This window comes from Cetorhinus maximus, chromosome 24, assembly GCF_964194155.1.
Source record: "Cetorhinus maximus chromosome 24, sCetMax3.hap1.1, whole genome shotgun sequence".
NCBI lineage: Eukaryota > Metazoa > Chordata > Chondrichthyes > Lamniformes > Cetorhinidae > Cetorhinus > Cetorhinus maximus.
The window spans coordinates 22,312,144-22,329,784 of NC_135902.1; the positions used below are offsets into that span (position 1 = coordinate 22,312,144).

General features: G+C 46.0%; 1 protein-coding gene across 1 annotated transcript in view; it reads right to left on the bottom strand.

Moving 5' to 3' along the window:
- Positions 1–17,641, bottom strand: part of myo15b (myosin XVB) — a 461,255-nt gene that overhangs the window by 353,168 nt on the left and 90,446 nt on the right. The window contains exons 11-14 of the mRNA XM_078529125.1: positions 16,979–17,092; positions 16,046–16,104; positions 12,370–12,493; positions 8,548–8,643 (exon numbers count right to left, since the gene is read on the bottom strand). Coding sequence (XP_078385251.1) covers positions 8,548–8,643; positions 12,370–12,493; positions 16,046–16,104; positions 16,979–17,092 — 393 coding nt within the window. The remainder of the gene's footprint in view (positions 1–8,547; positions 8,644–12,369; positions 12,494–16,045; positions 16,105–16,978; positions 17,093–17,641) is intronic.

Below are 17,641 nucleotides of genomic sequence, written 5' to 3' on the forward strand. Positions count from 1 at the left end.
CTGCCAATTTTGGCACTAGCCTCCAGGTATTAGTAAGGAGGACTTTGCAAGGTCGATAGTTTGCCGTTGTCATTTCCGGTGCCTAGGTCAATGCCATGTGGTCTGTCCTTTGAGACTTTTTAGTGGTTTGATACAACTGAGCGGCTTGCTAGGCCATTTCAGAGGGCATTTAAGAGTCAACCACATTGCTGCAGGTCTAGAGTCATATGTAAGGACAGCAGATTTCCTTCCCTAAAGGACATTAGTGAATCAGGTGGGTTTTTACAACAATCAGTAATGGTTTAATGGTCATCATTAGACTTTTATTTCCAGATTTTCAATTGAATTTGAACCCGGGTTGCCAGAGCATTACCCTGGGTCTCTGGATTACTAGTCCAGCAACAATACCACTATGCCACTGGGGTGAGTGGGTGAGCGAGCGAGTGAGCCTGTGCGGGAGTGAGCGAGCGAGTGAGCCTGTGCGGGAGCGAGCGAGCGAGCCTGTGTGTAAGCCTGTTTGAGTGAGTGAGCGAATGTGAATGAGCGAGCCCGAGTGAGCAAGCGAGCGAGTCCCTGTGAGTGGGCCTAAGTAAGTGAGCCTGTGTAATAGTGAGTGAGTAAGTAAGTGAGCCTGTGTGAGAGTGAGTGAGCCTGTGTGATAGTGATTGAGCCTGTGTGAGAGTGTGAGTGAGCCTGTGTGAGTGAGTGAGTGAGCCTGTGTGAGAGTGAGTGAGTGAGCCTGTATGAGTGAGTGAGTGAGCCTGTGTGAGAGTGAGTGAGTGAGCCTGTATGAGTGAGTGAGTGAGCCTGTGTGAGAGTGAGTGAGCCTGTGTGAGAGTGAGTTAGTGAGCCTGTATGAGTGAGTGAGTGAGCCTGTGTGAGAGTGAGTGAGTGAGCCTGTGTGAGAGTGAGTGAGCCTGTGTGAGAGTGAGTGAGTGAGCCTGTATGAGTGAGTGAGTGAGCCTGTGTGAGAGTGAGTGAGCCTGTGTGAGAGTGAGTTAGTGAGCCTGTATGAGTGAGTGAGTGAGCCTGTGTGAGAGTGAGTGAGTGAGCCTGTGTGAGAGTGAGTGAGCCTGTGTGAGAGTGAGTTAGTGAGCCTGTATGAGTGAGTGAGTGAGCCTGTGTGAGAGTGAGTGAGTGAGCCTGTATGAGAGTGAGTGAGTGAGCCTGTGTGAGAGTGAGTGAGCCTGTGTGAGAGTGAGTGAGTGAGCCTGTATGAGTGAGTGAGTGAGCCTGTATGAGTGAGTGAGTGAGCCTGTATGAGTGAGTGAGTGAGCCTGTGTGAGAGTGAGTGAGCCTGTGTGAGAGTGAGTTAGTGAGCCTGTATGAGTGAGTGAGTGAGCCTGTGTGAGAGTGAGTGAGTGAGCCTGTATGAGAGTGAGTGAGTGAGCCTGTGTGAGAGTGAGTGAGCCTGTGTGAGAGTGAGTAAGTGAGCCTGTATGAGTGAGTGAGTGAGCCTGTATGAGTGAGTGAGTGAGCCTGTGTGAGAGTGAGTGAGTGAGCCTGTGTGAGAGTGAGTGAGTGAGCCCGTGTGAGAGTGAGTGAGCCTGTGTGAGAGTGAGTGAGTGAGCCTGTGTGAGAGTGAGTGAGCCTGAGTGAGAGTGAGTGAGTGAGCCTGTGTGAGAGTGAGTGAATGAGCCTGTGTGAGAGTGAGTGAGTGAGCCTGTGTGAGAGTGAGTGAGTGAGCCCATGTGAGAGTGAGTGAGCCTGTGTGAGAGTGAGTGAGTGAGCCTGTGTGAGAGTGAGTGAGCCTGAGTGAGTGTGAGTGAGTGAGCCTGTGTGAGAGTGAGTGAGTGAGCCTGTGTGAGAGTGAGTGAGTGAGCCTGTGTGAGAGTGTGAGTGAGCCTGTGTGAGAGTGAGTGAGTGAGCCTGTGTGAGAGTGAGTGAGTGAGCCTGTGTGAGAGTGAGTGAGTGAGCCTGTGTGAGAGTGACTGAGTGAGCCTGTATGAGTGAGTGAGTGAGCCTGTATGAGTGAGTGAGTGAGCCTGTGTGAGAGTGAGTGAGTGAGCCTGTGTGACAGTGAGTGAGTGAGCCTGTGTGAGAGTGAGTGAGCCTGTGTGAGAGTGAGTGAGTGAGCCTGTGTGAGAGTGAGTGAGCCTGTATGAGAGTGAGTGAGTGAGCCTGTGTGAGAGTGAGTGAGTGAGCCTGTGTGAGAGTGAGTGCGTGAGCCTGTGTGAGAGTGTGAGTGAGCCTGTGTGAGAGTGAGTGAGTGAGCCTGTGTGAGAGTGAGTGAGTGAGCCTGTGTGAGAGTGAGTGAGTGAGCCTGTATGAGTGAGTGAGTGAGCCTGTGTGAGAGAGTGAGTGAGTGAGTGAGTGACTGAATCTATGAGTGAGTGAGTGTGATGAGTGAGTGTGTGTGACGAGTGAGTGTATCTGTGTGATGAGTTAGTGAGCCTGTTTGAGTGAATGGGTGCTTTTTCACCAGTTTTAGTGGCAGGCAGCTCTCTGTGTGCAGGACCTCCGTCTCCATGGATATCAATCACAGGAAAGCCCAACAGTGGCCACTTAAGTGCCTGAAAGGCAACTGATTCCATTGGACCTCCACAAGGAACTGATGGGGATTCCCCACTGGTTCTCTGACTGGAGGGAGAGACCCCATCAGTCTGACAGAATCCCAGCCTTTTGTCAAGACTTCAACACTGTATCAACATTTTTCCTGGAATTTTTTCAGGACTTCACCTAAAGAGAATGAGTTTTTTGGTGCCCTACCTTACAGGCCTCACCAGCAGATAGGGAGGTGCTTTGTCATGGGCATCTTGATTTTATTCATTCTTGGGATGTGGGTGTTGCTGGCAAAACAAGACTAGCATTTATTGCCCATCTCTAATTACCCTTGAGAAAGTGGTGGTGAGGAATTTGACCCAGCGACAATGAAGGAACGGCGATTATAGATCTTGCTAGGTGTGCCCCCTTACTTTGCATAAGGAATTGTAGGAGGTGAGACCAGGCAGAGCAGCAGCAGCTCTTGCAAGAGAGAGGGAAAGGCGGGCTCCAAGCAGGAGGCCCTATCCACCCAAAGTATTCAGACAGCACATCTATATTCATATGACCCATGCACTTTACCAATAAAGTCCTGACAGAGGTCTGTGGCCCCGTGGAATGAAAACTCAGATGTCGCAATACAGCCAGGAATGCATTGCCAGTGACAGTAAGGTCGCAGAAGCTTAATTCTTTCCCTACTGGAACCCTACAGGCAGCCATATTAACCACACATCACAATCCTCCCTGCTTTCTGCATAAGGGGGTCTCTCTGGCTCTGTGCACTCTGAGGAATGACTATATATCATTCCCTATGCCAGAGAAGCTCAGAGGAAGACAGCTTGAGGATTCAATGGCATTTCAGGATTCCCCATGGTCCTGGGAGCCACTGACTGTAAACATGGCATGCAAGCTGACTATTTAAATTCAGAGGTGTTCAGGAACAGGAAGGGATTCCATTCCTCTATGTACAGCTGTCTGTGACCACCAACAGTGCATCATAAAGTGATTGACTGCTGTCCAGGGAGCTTCCACCAAGAATATATAATGAGACAGTTTCCGACCAACAGATTTTTGAGTCAGAACATGATGTGCGTGGCTTGCCACTGGTAACTAGGGTTACCCTCTCACGCCATGGCATACAACTCCCTTGAGAAACACTCAGGCATTAGCTGAACACTCAGTGAGAACCACAGTCTCCAGGAATATCTAGTGGACCACTGGGATCCTGAAATAGAGAGTTAGATGCTTTGACTAATCAGGGGGTGGCCTGCAGTACTCAGCTAACAAAGTGGTCAGGTTTGTGGTGATTTGCTGCATCCTCCACAATCTGGCGATCATGAGAGACCAACTGTTACCACCAGCAATTGTGCCAGAGAGGCGAGCTCAAGAGCCACAGAGGAGGAACAGGAAGAGGAGGGGGAGAGGGGGCCATTGAGATCATGAGAGGCTTCCAGGTTTACTGCCCACAGATGGGAGGGTCGCTTGTTGCCATTTAATTGAAGGACACTTTTGAAAAGCCATCAGACTCTGGAGCGCTATTACCGCGTGATGTACTTTCCATGGTTCAGGATGCATCAGGAAATACACCATCGGCACTGAATCCTTCATAAGAATGTAAGAAATACAACCAGGAGTAAGTAAGTTGGCCTCATGGCTGATCTTCTACCTCAGCTACACCCACTACACCCTCTACCTTATCCTCATATACCTTGATTCCCTCAGTATCACAGCACTCTGGGTAGGGAATACCAATGATTCGCAACCCTTTTCTCTTTCTCCTCATGTCAATCCTAAATGTGACCCCTGTGTTCCAGATTCCCCAACCAGGTGAATCAGCATCTACCCTGTCAAGCCCATTAAGAATTTTAGATGTTATAATGAAATCATCTCTCATTCTTCTAAACTCTAGAGAATAAGCCTAGTGTATTCGATCTCTGCTCACAGAACAATCCCTTCCTCCCAGGAATCAGTCGAGTGAACCTTCATTGCACTCCCTCCGAGGCATATATGTCTTTCCTTCGGTAAGATGACCAAAACTGTACAAAATACTCCAGCTGTGGCCTCACCAATGCCTTCCATAATTGCAGTAAGACTTCTTTACTCTTTGCAATTGCTTTGTAATAAAGGCTGATTTAACATTTGCCTTTCCTAATTGCTTTCTGTACCTGCATGTTAACTTTCCGTGATTTGTGTACAAGGACACCCAGGTTCCTATGAATACTAACGTGTCCCATGCTCTCACCATTTAAAAATATTCTGTTTTTCTATTTTTCCTACCAAAGTGCATAATTTCACACTTCACCACATGATATTCCATCTGCCATATTCTTGCCAACACATTTCAACTGTCTGTATCCCTTTTGTGTCCTCCTCAGAGCTTACTTTTCGACCTAACTTTGTATATCCAAGTTTGCTGATGAATCAATTGGAGTAATTAATATAGATTGTAAATACCCAAGGCCCCAAAAGTGATCCTTGTTAGTTTCAGCCTGCCAACTGGAAATGAGCCGTTTATTCCTACTCTTTGTTTTTGTCCATTAACCAATCCTCAATCCATGCTAATGTATTAGTCCCAATTCCATGAGTTCTAATTTTGTGCAATGATTTCTTGAGTGGCACCTTAGCAAATGCTTTTTGAAAGTCCAAATACAGTACATCCACTTGTTCCTCCTTATCCATCCATCCTGTTCGTTAAAACCGCAATATCTCAAACAGATTTGTGAAAAGCTATTTGTTTATTATAAAATGTTCTCACTCTGCCTAATTATATTATGATTCTCTAAGTGTTCTGTTACTATGTCCTGATAATTAGTTCTCTCATTTGCCCTACTACTGATGTCAGCATAACTGGCATATAGTTTCCTGATCTCTCTCTCCTTTATTTCTTGAATAGCGGGGTTACATTTGCTACCTTCTAAACCATGGGGACCATTCTAGAATCTAGGGAGTTCTGGAAAATCAAAACCCAATGCAACCATTATCTTCAAGCCCTTCCTCAAGAAGACCACAGTGTAAAAGATCAGCAATTTCATGACTACTCAATCACTACATTCAACCTTTATCTGCAGTATGGTCAAACAATAGAAACATCACACAACTAACAAGCATTAAGGCAAAATACTGCGAGTGCTGGAAACCTGAAATAAAAACAGAAAATGCTGGAAATGCTCAGTAGACCTGGCAGCATTGGCGGAGAGAGAAACAGAGTTAACATTTCAGGTCAATGATCTTTCAGCAGTTCCCCACAGATGATACCTGACCTGTTGAACTTTACATCAATTTATATTTTTATAGCAAATATCCCAGCCTTTAAGTGTTCTTCCCTACTCTGCTGCATCTGTGAAGTGCTATCCCAGTGGCAGCAGTAGATGAGGTGGATGGCTACTAAGATTATGAAGAGGGTAGATATTCTCCTCAAGAGGATATAAGCAGAATGTCCTGCTCCAGACTGCACCATCTCAGCATGGGCTTCAGCATTCTGGGCTACCTGGCTGACAGGCAACTGTAAGGCAAGGAAGCAGAAATGCTGGCATCTGGAGAGGGGGCAATAGGTTCCTGCTCCATGATTCCCACACCAGTACCTTAGGGCTCCTCTGATGGAGGGCAGACATCTGTCCATTAGAGACATTCTGCAAGCTCCATTGAATGGAGGAACTCAGAGCCACCAGGGGCAGCTGGCTGAGGTTCCAATGGAGCATTTTATCATTCCGCGGTAGCTGCAGTGGTTTCATTGGAAGCTGCAACCTCAGTCATCAGATGCTGCATGATGTTGGAATTGACCAGCCTCTCCGCACTGGAAAGGATGGATTCCAAGCTCTGCATCAAAACACAGGCCATACTGGAGTTAGATTCCATTTCCTTAGACATGATCAATAAACTTTCAGGCAGGCTCTCCACTTCACTAAGCATTTGGCTCAGCAAAGCCATTCGCCTTCTCCTGAAGCTTGGCCCTGCAAGGTCAGCATCTGACTCCTCCAGAGCAGAACTAGAATGTGATCTTGCACCCTGGCAAGATGGTACCTGTGGTGTGCCTCCCACCTGGTGTGGCTGCCCACTAGTGCTTGGTTCATCTCATTGTGAAGATCCCTTGTTTAATCTAGCCACTAGCTTAAAAGTGGTGTTGCTCTCTGAGCTGGTGCCTGTGACAGTGGTAGCCATTGACGGAGTGGATTCTTCCTCACTCTCCTCCATCTCCTCCTCTGGGAGGGAGGAGGGGGGTGGTGGTGGTGGGTATTTGTGAAATGTGGCTCTTGTTCGTTTTTCACTTTCTCTGAGGGGTGAGCTGGATCTTGCTCCTGGGAATCTGCCATGATAAAACTGGAAGGATTGGGGTACTGCTATGTTGCTACTGAGAAGGCATGTGTGTGAGGATGCTTTTGAAGTTTTAGGGATCAGGAAGAGTTGTGCATGTGCAAGGAAGCTGAAGTAGCCACATACCTCAAGGTGATATATAACTTGTGCTCTGCCTTTAACCTCAGCTTCTGCCACTCCTGATCTTGAACAGCACTGCCTCCACAGGGGGACTGATGTCCTGCAGTTATTCTTCCCTTTCCCTCCGCCCAGTCAGGTCCTGCAGGTGCCTGTTATGTGCGACCTTGTCCTGGTAGAGAAATGTTGATGATTGTAAATGCGCAGTGTGCATGTATGTGCCTCACACTTTTGAATAGCTGTGAGATGTGACTGAGGTATGAGCAGTGCCTGTGATGGATGCAATCACGTTGGGTGTGTGAATGTCAGTGTAAGGTTGGATGGTGAATGTAGTGTGTTGAGGTTGTGATGCTGATGGTGGTGCTGTTGTTGAGTAGTGTGTTTGTGAGATGGGATCTTACCCAAGTTGCTAAATTTCTTGCTGCACAGGAGTATCAGCCTGGGGACAGTACTCCTGGCTGTCACATCCTGGGCATCTCCTCCCACATTTACTGCATTAGCTACCTCTGTGGCCTTCTCCCACCCTGTGGGTAAGGGACATTCCTCCTTCTCTGGACCTCCTCCACTAGGATCTCCAGTGCGGCGTGTCCTCCCCCTCTGTTTCTGAGCCAGCTTTCTACATTGGCTTCCCTCCTGACCAGTGCTGTCCACACCATCAATGTGAAAGTGCAGGGGAGGAGGGTTTTTCCCTCGTCAGGCGGGCAGGAAGCTGACTGCTGCCCGCAATCGGGGCCAGACCGTGATTTCGCGCTGGCGGGCCCATTAAGGCCTGACCAGCATGAAACGCAAGAGGCAGCACTTAGCGCTGCCTGTACAGGGTGGGTGGGGGTGGGGGTGGAGGAGGAGGGCAAGCACAAACTTTGCGTGCTTGAAAATCTCCCTGAGGCACAGTTTTCAAAATAAAAAATAAAACTTTATAAAATGTTATAAAACATGTCTCTTCATGTGACTCTGTCACATGAGCAGGGACATGTTATTAATTACATTTTTATTTAAATTTTATTTGCTGTTGGAAACCTCACCTCGCACATGGATGAGGTATCCAAAAAAATGCAAAGGTCGCTTGGCCTTTTTGCCTGCCCACCAACCATAAGGTTGGACAGGCAGTGAAAAATTTATTTTAATTACCTTTATAATGGCCTTAATAGACCTTTTAATTGTCCACAAGCACGCTGCTGGCTCCAGCGCGTGCCGACTGAAATATTGCACGAGTGCGTGATGACATCGGGGCGCTCGCCCAATGTCATCACACGTCATTTTACGCTCAGTCGGGTGGGCATGCGCCCGCCCACCGAGCTAAAAATTATTTCGAGTTATCAACAGATCGCATGTAACTCTTTTCGAGTATATTCACAGTGCTTGGTTTTCCGGGAGTGGGACATGAACCCACAACCCTCTGATTCAAAGGCGAGGGTGCTATGAACTGAGCCAAAAATTCTCCCCCGTGTACAGCTTTAGGAAAATTGCTTCTAGTCAGATTTGAGTGTTAAAGGTGCAATTATCAGTTTCAGCACCTATGACAATCATCAATTAGCCCACATACTGCCTGCTAAATCCACACTCTCAAACAAGTGTTCCTTATTAGCACAGCACACATTTAGCATCAGTTTCCATCATTTGTCTAAAATAACCCCTTACCATTTAGCCCAATGCCATTACCTGTTCCTGTGTGAGCACAGATTGGCTAAAGAAATGCTGCAGCTGCTCATTGGCATAATTGATGCACAGCTGCTCAAAACTGTTCACTCCCAGATCCTGAGGACAGGAAAAATAACCCATTACAATAAGGTGACAAGTTGAAACAAAACACACACAAAAGAGCTGTTAAAATGAAACATGGACAGATTCCCAGCAGCAGGCTACCTCAAACTTATTTTGTATAAGAGCCATATAAAACAAAGAGCCTTTCATCCCAGCCACTTGTGGGACATTGGAACACAGGTCCTAGAGGTGGGAGGACCCATTGAGGTAGAAGAAACCTCCATCCTTTCTGTCTAGACTGCTGGCCTATTCAAAGCAGGCTGTACGAATATGATGTGGGTCTCTCTTAGCTCACCATGATCCATTTTATGATGAGTGGTGGCCGAGTTGGTACTACTGATAGAGTTGATCAGCAGACACTTCTTGGGTGGAAACCTTTAGTTTATTTACGATGGTACTCAGCAACAACTACACATATTCTTCCAACTCAAAATCTATCTCTACACAACTTACTCTAACTACTGAGGTAGCCCATGCTATTCTCCTATTGGATATTGAAGATCATGTGATCAGCCTTTACAAGCTTTATCCTTAAAGGTATATTACACACTAAATAAAACCATAATTCTCAGTGTATAGGATCTTCTCCATCTCTGCATGCTAATCTGCAAGTATTCACATTTCAATGAAGCCACAAACAGCTTTGTAACTGAATTTTTCAGAACCAAATAGAGAAGGCCTGCTCAGGACAGATGTTTTTTATTCAATGCACAGACACCAGTTCTATATACTGGTTATCAGCGATGGAGAAACAATGGGCTTCCTATGTAGATATAACTGGCTGGAATTATTTACTAACAGAATTTAAAGTCTTCATAGCACAGAAGGAAGTCATTCAACCTATTAAGTCTGTGCCAGCTCTGTACACCAAGCCAGTCAGTCCCATTGCCCCTGCTCCATCCCTCTAATCCTGCAAATTTATTTCCTTCAAGTGCCCATCCAATTCCTTTTTGAAATCATTCATCGTCTCCACTTCCACCGCCCTCAGGGGCATTGAATTCCAGGTCATTACCATTTGCTGCATAAAAAGGGTCTTCCTCACATCCCCCCTATATCTCTTACCCAAAGTCTTAAATCTGTGTCCCCCAGTCCTTGTGTCATCAGCTAATGGGGGCGGTTTTCCTTTCTGCCCTATCCAAATCTTGTACACTTCAACAAACCTTCCCTCAATCTCTTTTGCTCCAAGGAGAACAACCCCAGCTTCTTCACCCTAACCTCGTAACTAAAATCCCTATCCCTGGAATAATTCTAGTGAAACTCCTCTGCACCCTCCCAAGGATCCTCACATCCTTTCTAAAGTGTGGTGACCAGAACTGGTTCCAGTGCGCTAATTGTGGCCTAACCAGAGCTTTAGAAAGATTCAGCATACCTCCCTCTCTGCTTTTGTAATTTACCCACCTAAAGTTAGAGACCGATACAGAAAGGGCATTGGGGAGGGCTGGGGAAGGCGGGGGGTGGGTGGTGGAGAGGTGTGCGGTAGTTTACATGTTTGTAAATTTCTGGCTCTAAATCAGAAGAAACCAAGTTCAGGGTCAAGGACAAATGGCTATGAAAGGGTTCAGAAATTACTGCAGCACATTACACTATGGGAGTGAATCATTCATTACAAATTAGAGCAGCACATTACACTGTGGGAGCGTAGCATCCATTATGTTAATGGTTCGAAATCCTGAAACTTTACAATTTCCTGATATGGAAAAGAAAAAGAGAGACCTACATTTATACTTTCACGAGCTCAGAATGTCCCAAGTTGCTTCACAGCCAATGAAGTGCAGCCACTGGTGTAGTGTACAAAATGTGGCAGCCAATTTATTTACAGCAAGATCCCACAAATAGGAATATGATAATAATCAAATAATCTGTTTTAGTGATGTTGGTAGAGTGATAAATATTGGCCAGGACACTGGGCAGGTACAGCATGGGTTACATACACTGTAAAACGTCCTCAACGCTATCCTATCAAACACTCCCAGGCAGTTATAGCACAGGTTGCATATGGAGTAAAGCTCCCTCTACACTGTCCCCACTAAACGCTCCCAGGGCAGGTACAGCATGGGGTTAGACACAGAATATAGCACCCTTTACACTGTCCCATCAAACACTCCCAGTGCAAGTACAGCACAGAATTAAATAGAGTTAAGCTCCCTCTATATTGTCCCATCAAACACTCCTAAGGGCAAATGCAACATGGGTGAGATACAGAATATAGCTTATTCTATGCTGTAGTATCATATACTAGAAACTTATTGAGACATCCTAACCTCATGTAGGAAATAGGAGCCTTTAAGAAATGATATTTTTTAAGAATTGTTTAGAATTCCTTTGGAATTGGTAGGATTAGCATAAGGCCACCTCAGCAGAGAAACTGTTCTCAAACACAGAAACTGATCTCTTTCTCTCTCTGGAAAAACACAAACAGTCCCTTGAAACGTCAAGGTCTCTTGGTTCAGGCTTCGATGTCAACATTCCAAAATCGATAGGATGGCACCATAAGTACCCTTTCATCTAAATGAGTGCCTGGTAAGGGCTAGCAAATGACCCTCAGCATGAGGTAAACTAAAAAGTGACCTGGAGCTAAGTGATGGACAATGGGGAGGTGACCTCTTGGGTACCTGTCCTGTGTTCATTGGTTAGAAATGTTCAAACAAGACTTGGGTTAACTATCAGCCCCAAGAAATAAAATATATTAACGAGTGTTCAGAGACAGGGGGCAGTCCTTATTAGGTAGCTGCCTTGTTCAGATTGAAGATGGACAGGAAAGAGTGAGGAAGACACAGGAAGAGTTCACCAACATTTTGGCTGGAGAGCAGAATGCTGCCATCATAAGATACTGAGATCAGCGCACTCATGCCCACCATCCATTTGTCCTCTGGAACCAGTGAACCGTTCTCCACTGTCACAGGTCATACACTTTTCTTGTATATTTAGCTACCCCATCATGTCTAAACTGCTGCTTCTACAATAAACTACCTTAAAATGATTTACAAATACTCGACTGCCTACCTTAGGTATCTGTGGCTCCCAAATCCAAAATCTTACATTCTTTTCATACAGATCCCTTACAATCAAAAGACAGAGAAGATGTTCATTGTGGGCTGGATTATAAACTAGATCCCAGAGCTGAAAATCCAGAGTACAATGTCCTTTGTTTTCCAGATCCTAAGCAAAGTAAATTTGTAGAATGTGCAAACATAAAAAGGACTGGAGCACAAAACTCTAGAATGACACTCCAGTACAGTTATGAGGGAGTGCTGCACTGTCAGATGAGACATCTTTCAGGTGAGACATTAAAAGAGGCCACATCTGTCCTCTTGGGTGGAACTTAAAGATCCCATGGCAATATTTTGAAGAAGAGCTGGGTAGTTATTGCCAGTATTCTGGCCAATGTTTATCCTTCAATCAGCCCAGAAAAGATTACCTGATCATTTTCACATTACTCTTCGTGGAAGTTTGCTGTATGCAAATTGGCAGCTGCATTTCCTACATTACAACAGTGACAACATTTTGAAAGTACATAATTGCCTGTAAAGAACTTTGAGACGTCCCGTGATTATGAAAAGTGCTTTATAAATGTAAGTCTTTCTTTGTTTAGATTGTGAGAGGACACATTATTCACTCCCTGATATCTGTGGTGTATTATTTTCTTGTATACATACATGCAGAGAGCATCCCGACAGCACTGAGCTAAGAGGTAACATTTAACGATATATTGAGTCTTACCTCAAATCCATAGACATCTACGATCCCCACCGAGCTATCCATCTCCACTGGCATCAGCCACGCATTGGTTTGCTGTACCAGCCAATTAAACAGGAGCGAATAAAGAGCTTTGGCGATACTATCTCTGAGCAGATAAAACAGAACAGTAACAATCGTCAAACAGAGTCAGAGGGCAAAATCTTCCTGCCCTAGCTTTTAAACAAGGGGTGGGACAATTTCCAGGTACCAACCCTAATGGTTTATGGGGTCAACCTGCCAATGCAATCTTCCTGGAGGCAGCCAATTAACAGGTCACCTCCAGGAGCCTCATCCAATTAGGGACAGCGGGCAGGGTCTGCAGGTGAGAGGGCCAATCAGAGCGCTCAAGGCTCTGGCAGCCAGCAGTCCCACCAGGAGAAGTGGGTGCTGCCACTGTGGGTGGGACACTGCGAGAGCACCTCCAGATGGAGGCACTCTCTGAAAAAAAAAGATTAAAAAACTGTGGCCACAGTTGCCAGGTCAGCATTGTGGAGGGACAACCACAGCCCTGGCCCTCTGGCATCTGTGGGTCTGGGGGTGTTGGGGAAGGAAATTAAAGGAGGCCTCACTGAATCCCAGCCTGCTACCAGGAGACCACTTCCAACTGTATGCCAGGCTTCAGCCTTGGGGGAGGCCATCCACTGTGGAGAAGATCATGGTGTCATCATTAATTTATTCCCATGTGGGCACTTAATTGCTTACAATTAAATACCCACCACTGCTGGGCAGGTAACTGATGCCAAAGTCACCCTAACTCTGGCAAGATTGGTCAGAGGTGGGAACGTGTGACACAATTTCAAAAACTCCTCCACCTCCAAATTGCCTCCGTGCATAGAGTGAGAAAATGACAGTGGGTGAGAGAGAGGGGTAGGGAGGGAGAGACATTGAAAGAGAGTGAGAGAGAGAGGGAGAGACAAAGAGGCAGAGGAAAGAAAGACTTACATTTATATAGTGCCTTTCACAACCTTAGTACATCCCAAAGCACTTGCAGCAACTTAAGGACTTTTTGAAGTGACATCACTATTATAACAGAATCATAGAATCGTTACAACACAGATGGCTTTTCAGCCCATCATGTCTGTGTTGGCACTCCTAGGAAGCAATTTGCATCCTGCCACACCCCTGCCCTCTCCCCACATCGCTGCACAATCAATCCTCCTTTTCAGATATTTAGAAAATATAGAAAAATCTATGGGACAGAAGGAGGCCATTCTGCCCATCGTCTCTTCATTGGTTGAAAACAAGCGCCCCCCCCCCCCCAGTCTAATCCCATTTTCCAGCACTTGGTCTGTAGCCCTGGAGGTTGCAGGGCTTCAGGTGCATATCCAGACACCTTTTAAATGAGTTGAGGGATTCTGCCTCCTTTCAGTCAGTGAATTCCAGACCCCTACCACCCTCTGGGTGAAAAAGCATTTCCTCATCTCCCCTCTAATCCTTCAACCAATCACTTTAAATCTATGCCCCCTAGTCACTGACATGTCTGCTATAGGTCCTTTCTATCCACTCTATCCAAGCCCCTCACAACCTTGTACATCTCAATCAAATCCCCCCTCAGCTTCCTCTGTTCCAAGGAGAACAACCCCAGCCTATAGCTGCAATTTTCCAGTCCTGGCAACATCTCGTAAATCTCCTCTGATACCCTCTCCAATGCAATTACATCCTTTCTGTAATGAGGTGACCAGAACTGCACGCAGTACTCAAGTTGTGCCTAACTAGTGTTTTATATAGTTCCAGCAAAGCTTCCCTGCTCTTATATTCTATGCCTCAGCTAATAAAGGCAAGTATTCCTTCTTGTATGTCTTCTTAACCACCTTACCAACCTGTCCTATTACCTTCAGGGATCTGTGGACATGCACTCCAAGGTCCCTTACTTCCTCGACACCCCTCAGTCTCCTCCCATTTATTGTGTATTCCTTTCCCTTGTTTGACAAACCCAAATGCATCACCTCACACTTCTCCGGGTTGAATTCCATTTGCCACTTTGCTGCCCACCTGACCAGTTCATTGATATCTTCCTGCCGTCTACAGCTATCCTCCTCACTCTCAGCCATGCAGCCAATTTTTATGCCGTCTGCAAACTTCTTGAATCACCCCCCTACATTTAAGTCCAAACCATTAATATATACCACAAAACGCAAAAAGTAATATAGGAAATGTGGCAGCCAATTTGTGCACAGCAAGATCCCACAAGCAGCAGTGCAACAATAACCAGATAATCTGTTTTCCTGATGTTGATTAAGGGACAAAGATTGGCCAAGAGACCAGACAGAACTCCCCTGCTCTTCTTCAAAATAGTGCCCAGGATCTTTTACAGCCAGCTGAGAGGGCAGGGCCTGGGTTTAATGTCTCACTTGAAAGATGTTGAAGGGGAGACAGGAAGGAACTTTTCCCCTTGGTGAAGGGATCAATAACCAGGGGGCATAGATTTAAGGTAAGGGGCAGGAGGTTTAGAGGGGATGTGAGGGAGAATTTCAAAGGGTGGTGGGAATCTGGAACTCACTGCCTGAAAGGATGGTAGAGGCAGAAACCCTCATAACATTTAAGAAGTATTTGCATATGCACTTGCAATGTCGTGGCATACAAGGCTATGGTCTAGTGTTGGAAAATTGGATTAGGTACTTGTTTGACCAGCGCAGACTCGATGGGCCAAAGGGCCTTTTTCTGTGCTGTAGACCTTGGTGACTCTACGACAATGCAGTTCTCCTCCACTATTACACTGGAGTGTCAGCATAAGTTTTTGGGCTTAAATCTCTGGAGTGGGATTTGAACTCCTTTCTGACTGACAGGTGAGAGTACTACCCAATGAACCTTGGCTGACAGAGGGAGAGGAAGAAAGAAACTGGGACAAAGGCCCCATAATTTACGGTGAGGCCAAAAACAACCAAAGAACCCAGCAAGGCTGAAGATGCAGAGGTCTTGGTGATCTTAATGCAGGACCTCATTAACAACATTTAGCTCCATTATCCACCCAGCAGCTGGACAAATGAACTACCTGTCTGGATTGTGGGAGGGAACATCAGAAGCAAGAAGCTGGCGCTTGGAATCCTTGGCAACGGTCCCTGACAATTGGGGGAGGGGAGAGGCCAGCAATTGGGGAGATTGTCAATTGGACGACAGAGGGAAGACTGAGGATCAAGGCTAAGGGCAGTACTCCTGCTCCTCCTGGCCATGAATGCTGAAGCATTGCTGAAGACCTACCCTGTGGAGCTGTCAGCTCCTGTCTCCCTCTCATTGCCAAGTTCTTGACTTCTGGGAAACCCAAGAAGCAACAATTTATTTTAAATTGCATTAAAGAAGCCTGATTTAAATATGTTAATGTGTGTCCCACCTCTCCAATGGGGACACTTAGATGATCCAAAATCTCCACCATTGTAAAAATGGCCATGCGCATGTGTGCAGAGTGTTGGGAATATGTTCCCCCACATTTAACCTTTTATCTCGCCCGCCCCTCTCCTTTCCTTCATGAGGGGGTTAATATCAAGTGCAAGTGAGAGGCATACAGAGTAAGAAAGAAGGAGAGAAAGAGAGGGAGTGAGATACAGAGAGAAAGGATTGCAAGTCTTAAAGTGAGATGGCACAGGACAGAAAGAACAAATAGAAAGAGAGAGAATGGTACAGGGACACACTAATAGTCCCAGACCATAGAAAGCTGTGATACCTGGCATCTATAGAACTTTCCACAGAGAGGGGGGAAAAAATCCGGTCATAACTGGTCTCCTGAAAAGATTAAAATGAAAACTCAGACCTATTATTTCTGTGTATGTCATATCTGAAACAACATTGTGTGCATTCATGAAGCATGCCTGTATGGTCATGATCAATATACCTGGCCATATATTAACCAACATTTATATATACGCACACATACATGCAAAAACATTTACCACAGACAGGTACTCAGTCACAGGGATTCATGAAACATGCAATGATACACTAGCACACATATACACACTGCCTTGCCGCAATTTAGTTCTCCACCCTTCAAATCCGAAATTACCGCTCCCTCCTGTTACTGTCCTTACCCCATTACTCCCCTGTAATTGGCCTCCCTCCTGTCACTCTCCTTTAATTGTCCTTTCCTGTTACTCTCCCACATATATGCTCCTCAGAATGTGTTTTCCTATCATTGACAATGGACAGTGCAGGAAATGGAGCAGGGAAGGCACGAGTGAAAAATATCATGTCCCTGATTTCCTCGGCGGTTCCACTGGCTCCTGCTCCTTCCGAGGTTTTTCCATCTACCCTTCCCAGGGTAATTAGCTGCTTGCCTGAGTCAGGAAGGACTGAGGGCTCGTATGCTGAGTGAGATGAGGCGTGCCTTCCCCAGAAGTAAGTTCTTACACCCCTCTTAAAGGAGGAGAGAAAAGTAGAGAAGTTTAGGAAGGACACAGATAGAGGTACACAGGAAAATATGTACATTTAAATAGTTACACCGACACATATGCACATTGATAGAAGCCCATAAACAAACACACACACAGACAATTGTATACAAAGAAACAGGGTTACAGCCATCCAATGCTTCCTCAGAGTCCCTCATGCCAATAGTTAGGACCAATAGTTGACTTGCCCTGCGTTGCGTTGTACTTACTGTCACACGTTGTGTGATGACACTGTGAAGCGTGTCTGATGAGACCTGCAGCAAATTGGCCACAATTCGTATCTCGGTGTGACTAACAATTACAGCCAGTTCCTGGGACCCATCCTAAAAAAGAACCCTCAAGGTCAGTCACATGTTAGAGTCATCCTGTCACAGCAGTCACTGCTGAATGTACCAGGGGGTATTTGACAGCTCCTATGAGTTTGAAAGTAAGACAGTATCTGCCTACTTACCAATGGGAACTGTCACCTGGAGGCAGGTGAATCCTGGAGGAGCAGTAGCATTGAACCTGGTATTGGGAACCTGGGATTGATGCAATAAAGGTGCCAGGTGGCACCTTTGGGCCTAAGGTTTTCAATAATGTTCTAGAACATTGTAGTCAGGTGTCATATGTTCATTAAGCACACGTTACAGCACAGACTGAGGCCATTCAGCCCATCCCCTCATGTAGAGCAATCCAGTCAGTCCCATTCCCTGCTCTATCCCCATGGCCCTGAAAGTTTACTTCCCTGATTTCCTTTTGAAATAATTGATGATCTCTGCTTCCACCACCCTCATAGTCTGCAAGTTCCAGGTAATTACCACTCCCTGCGTAAAAAAAAATCTTCCTCACACCATCCCCTGCATCTCCTGCCCAAAACCTTAATTATCTGT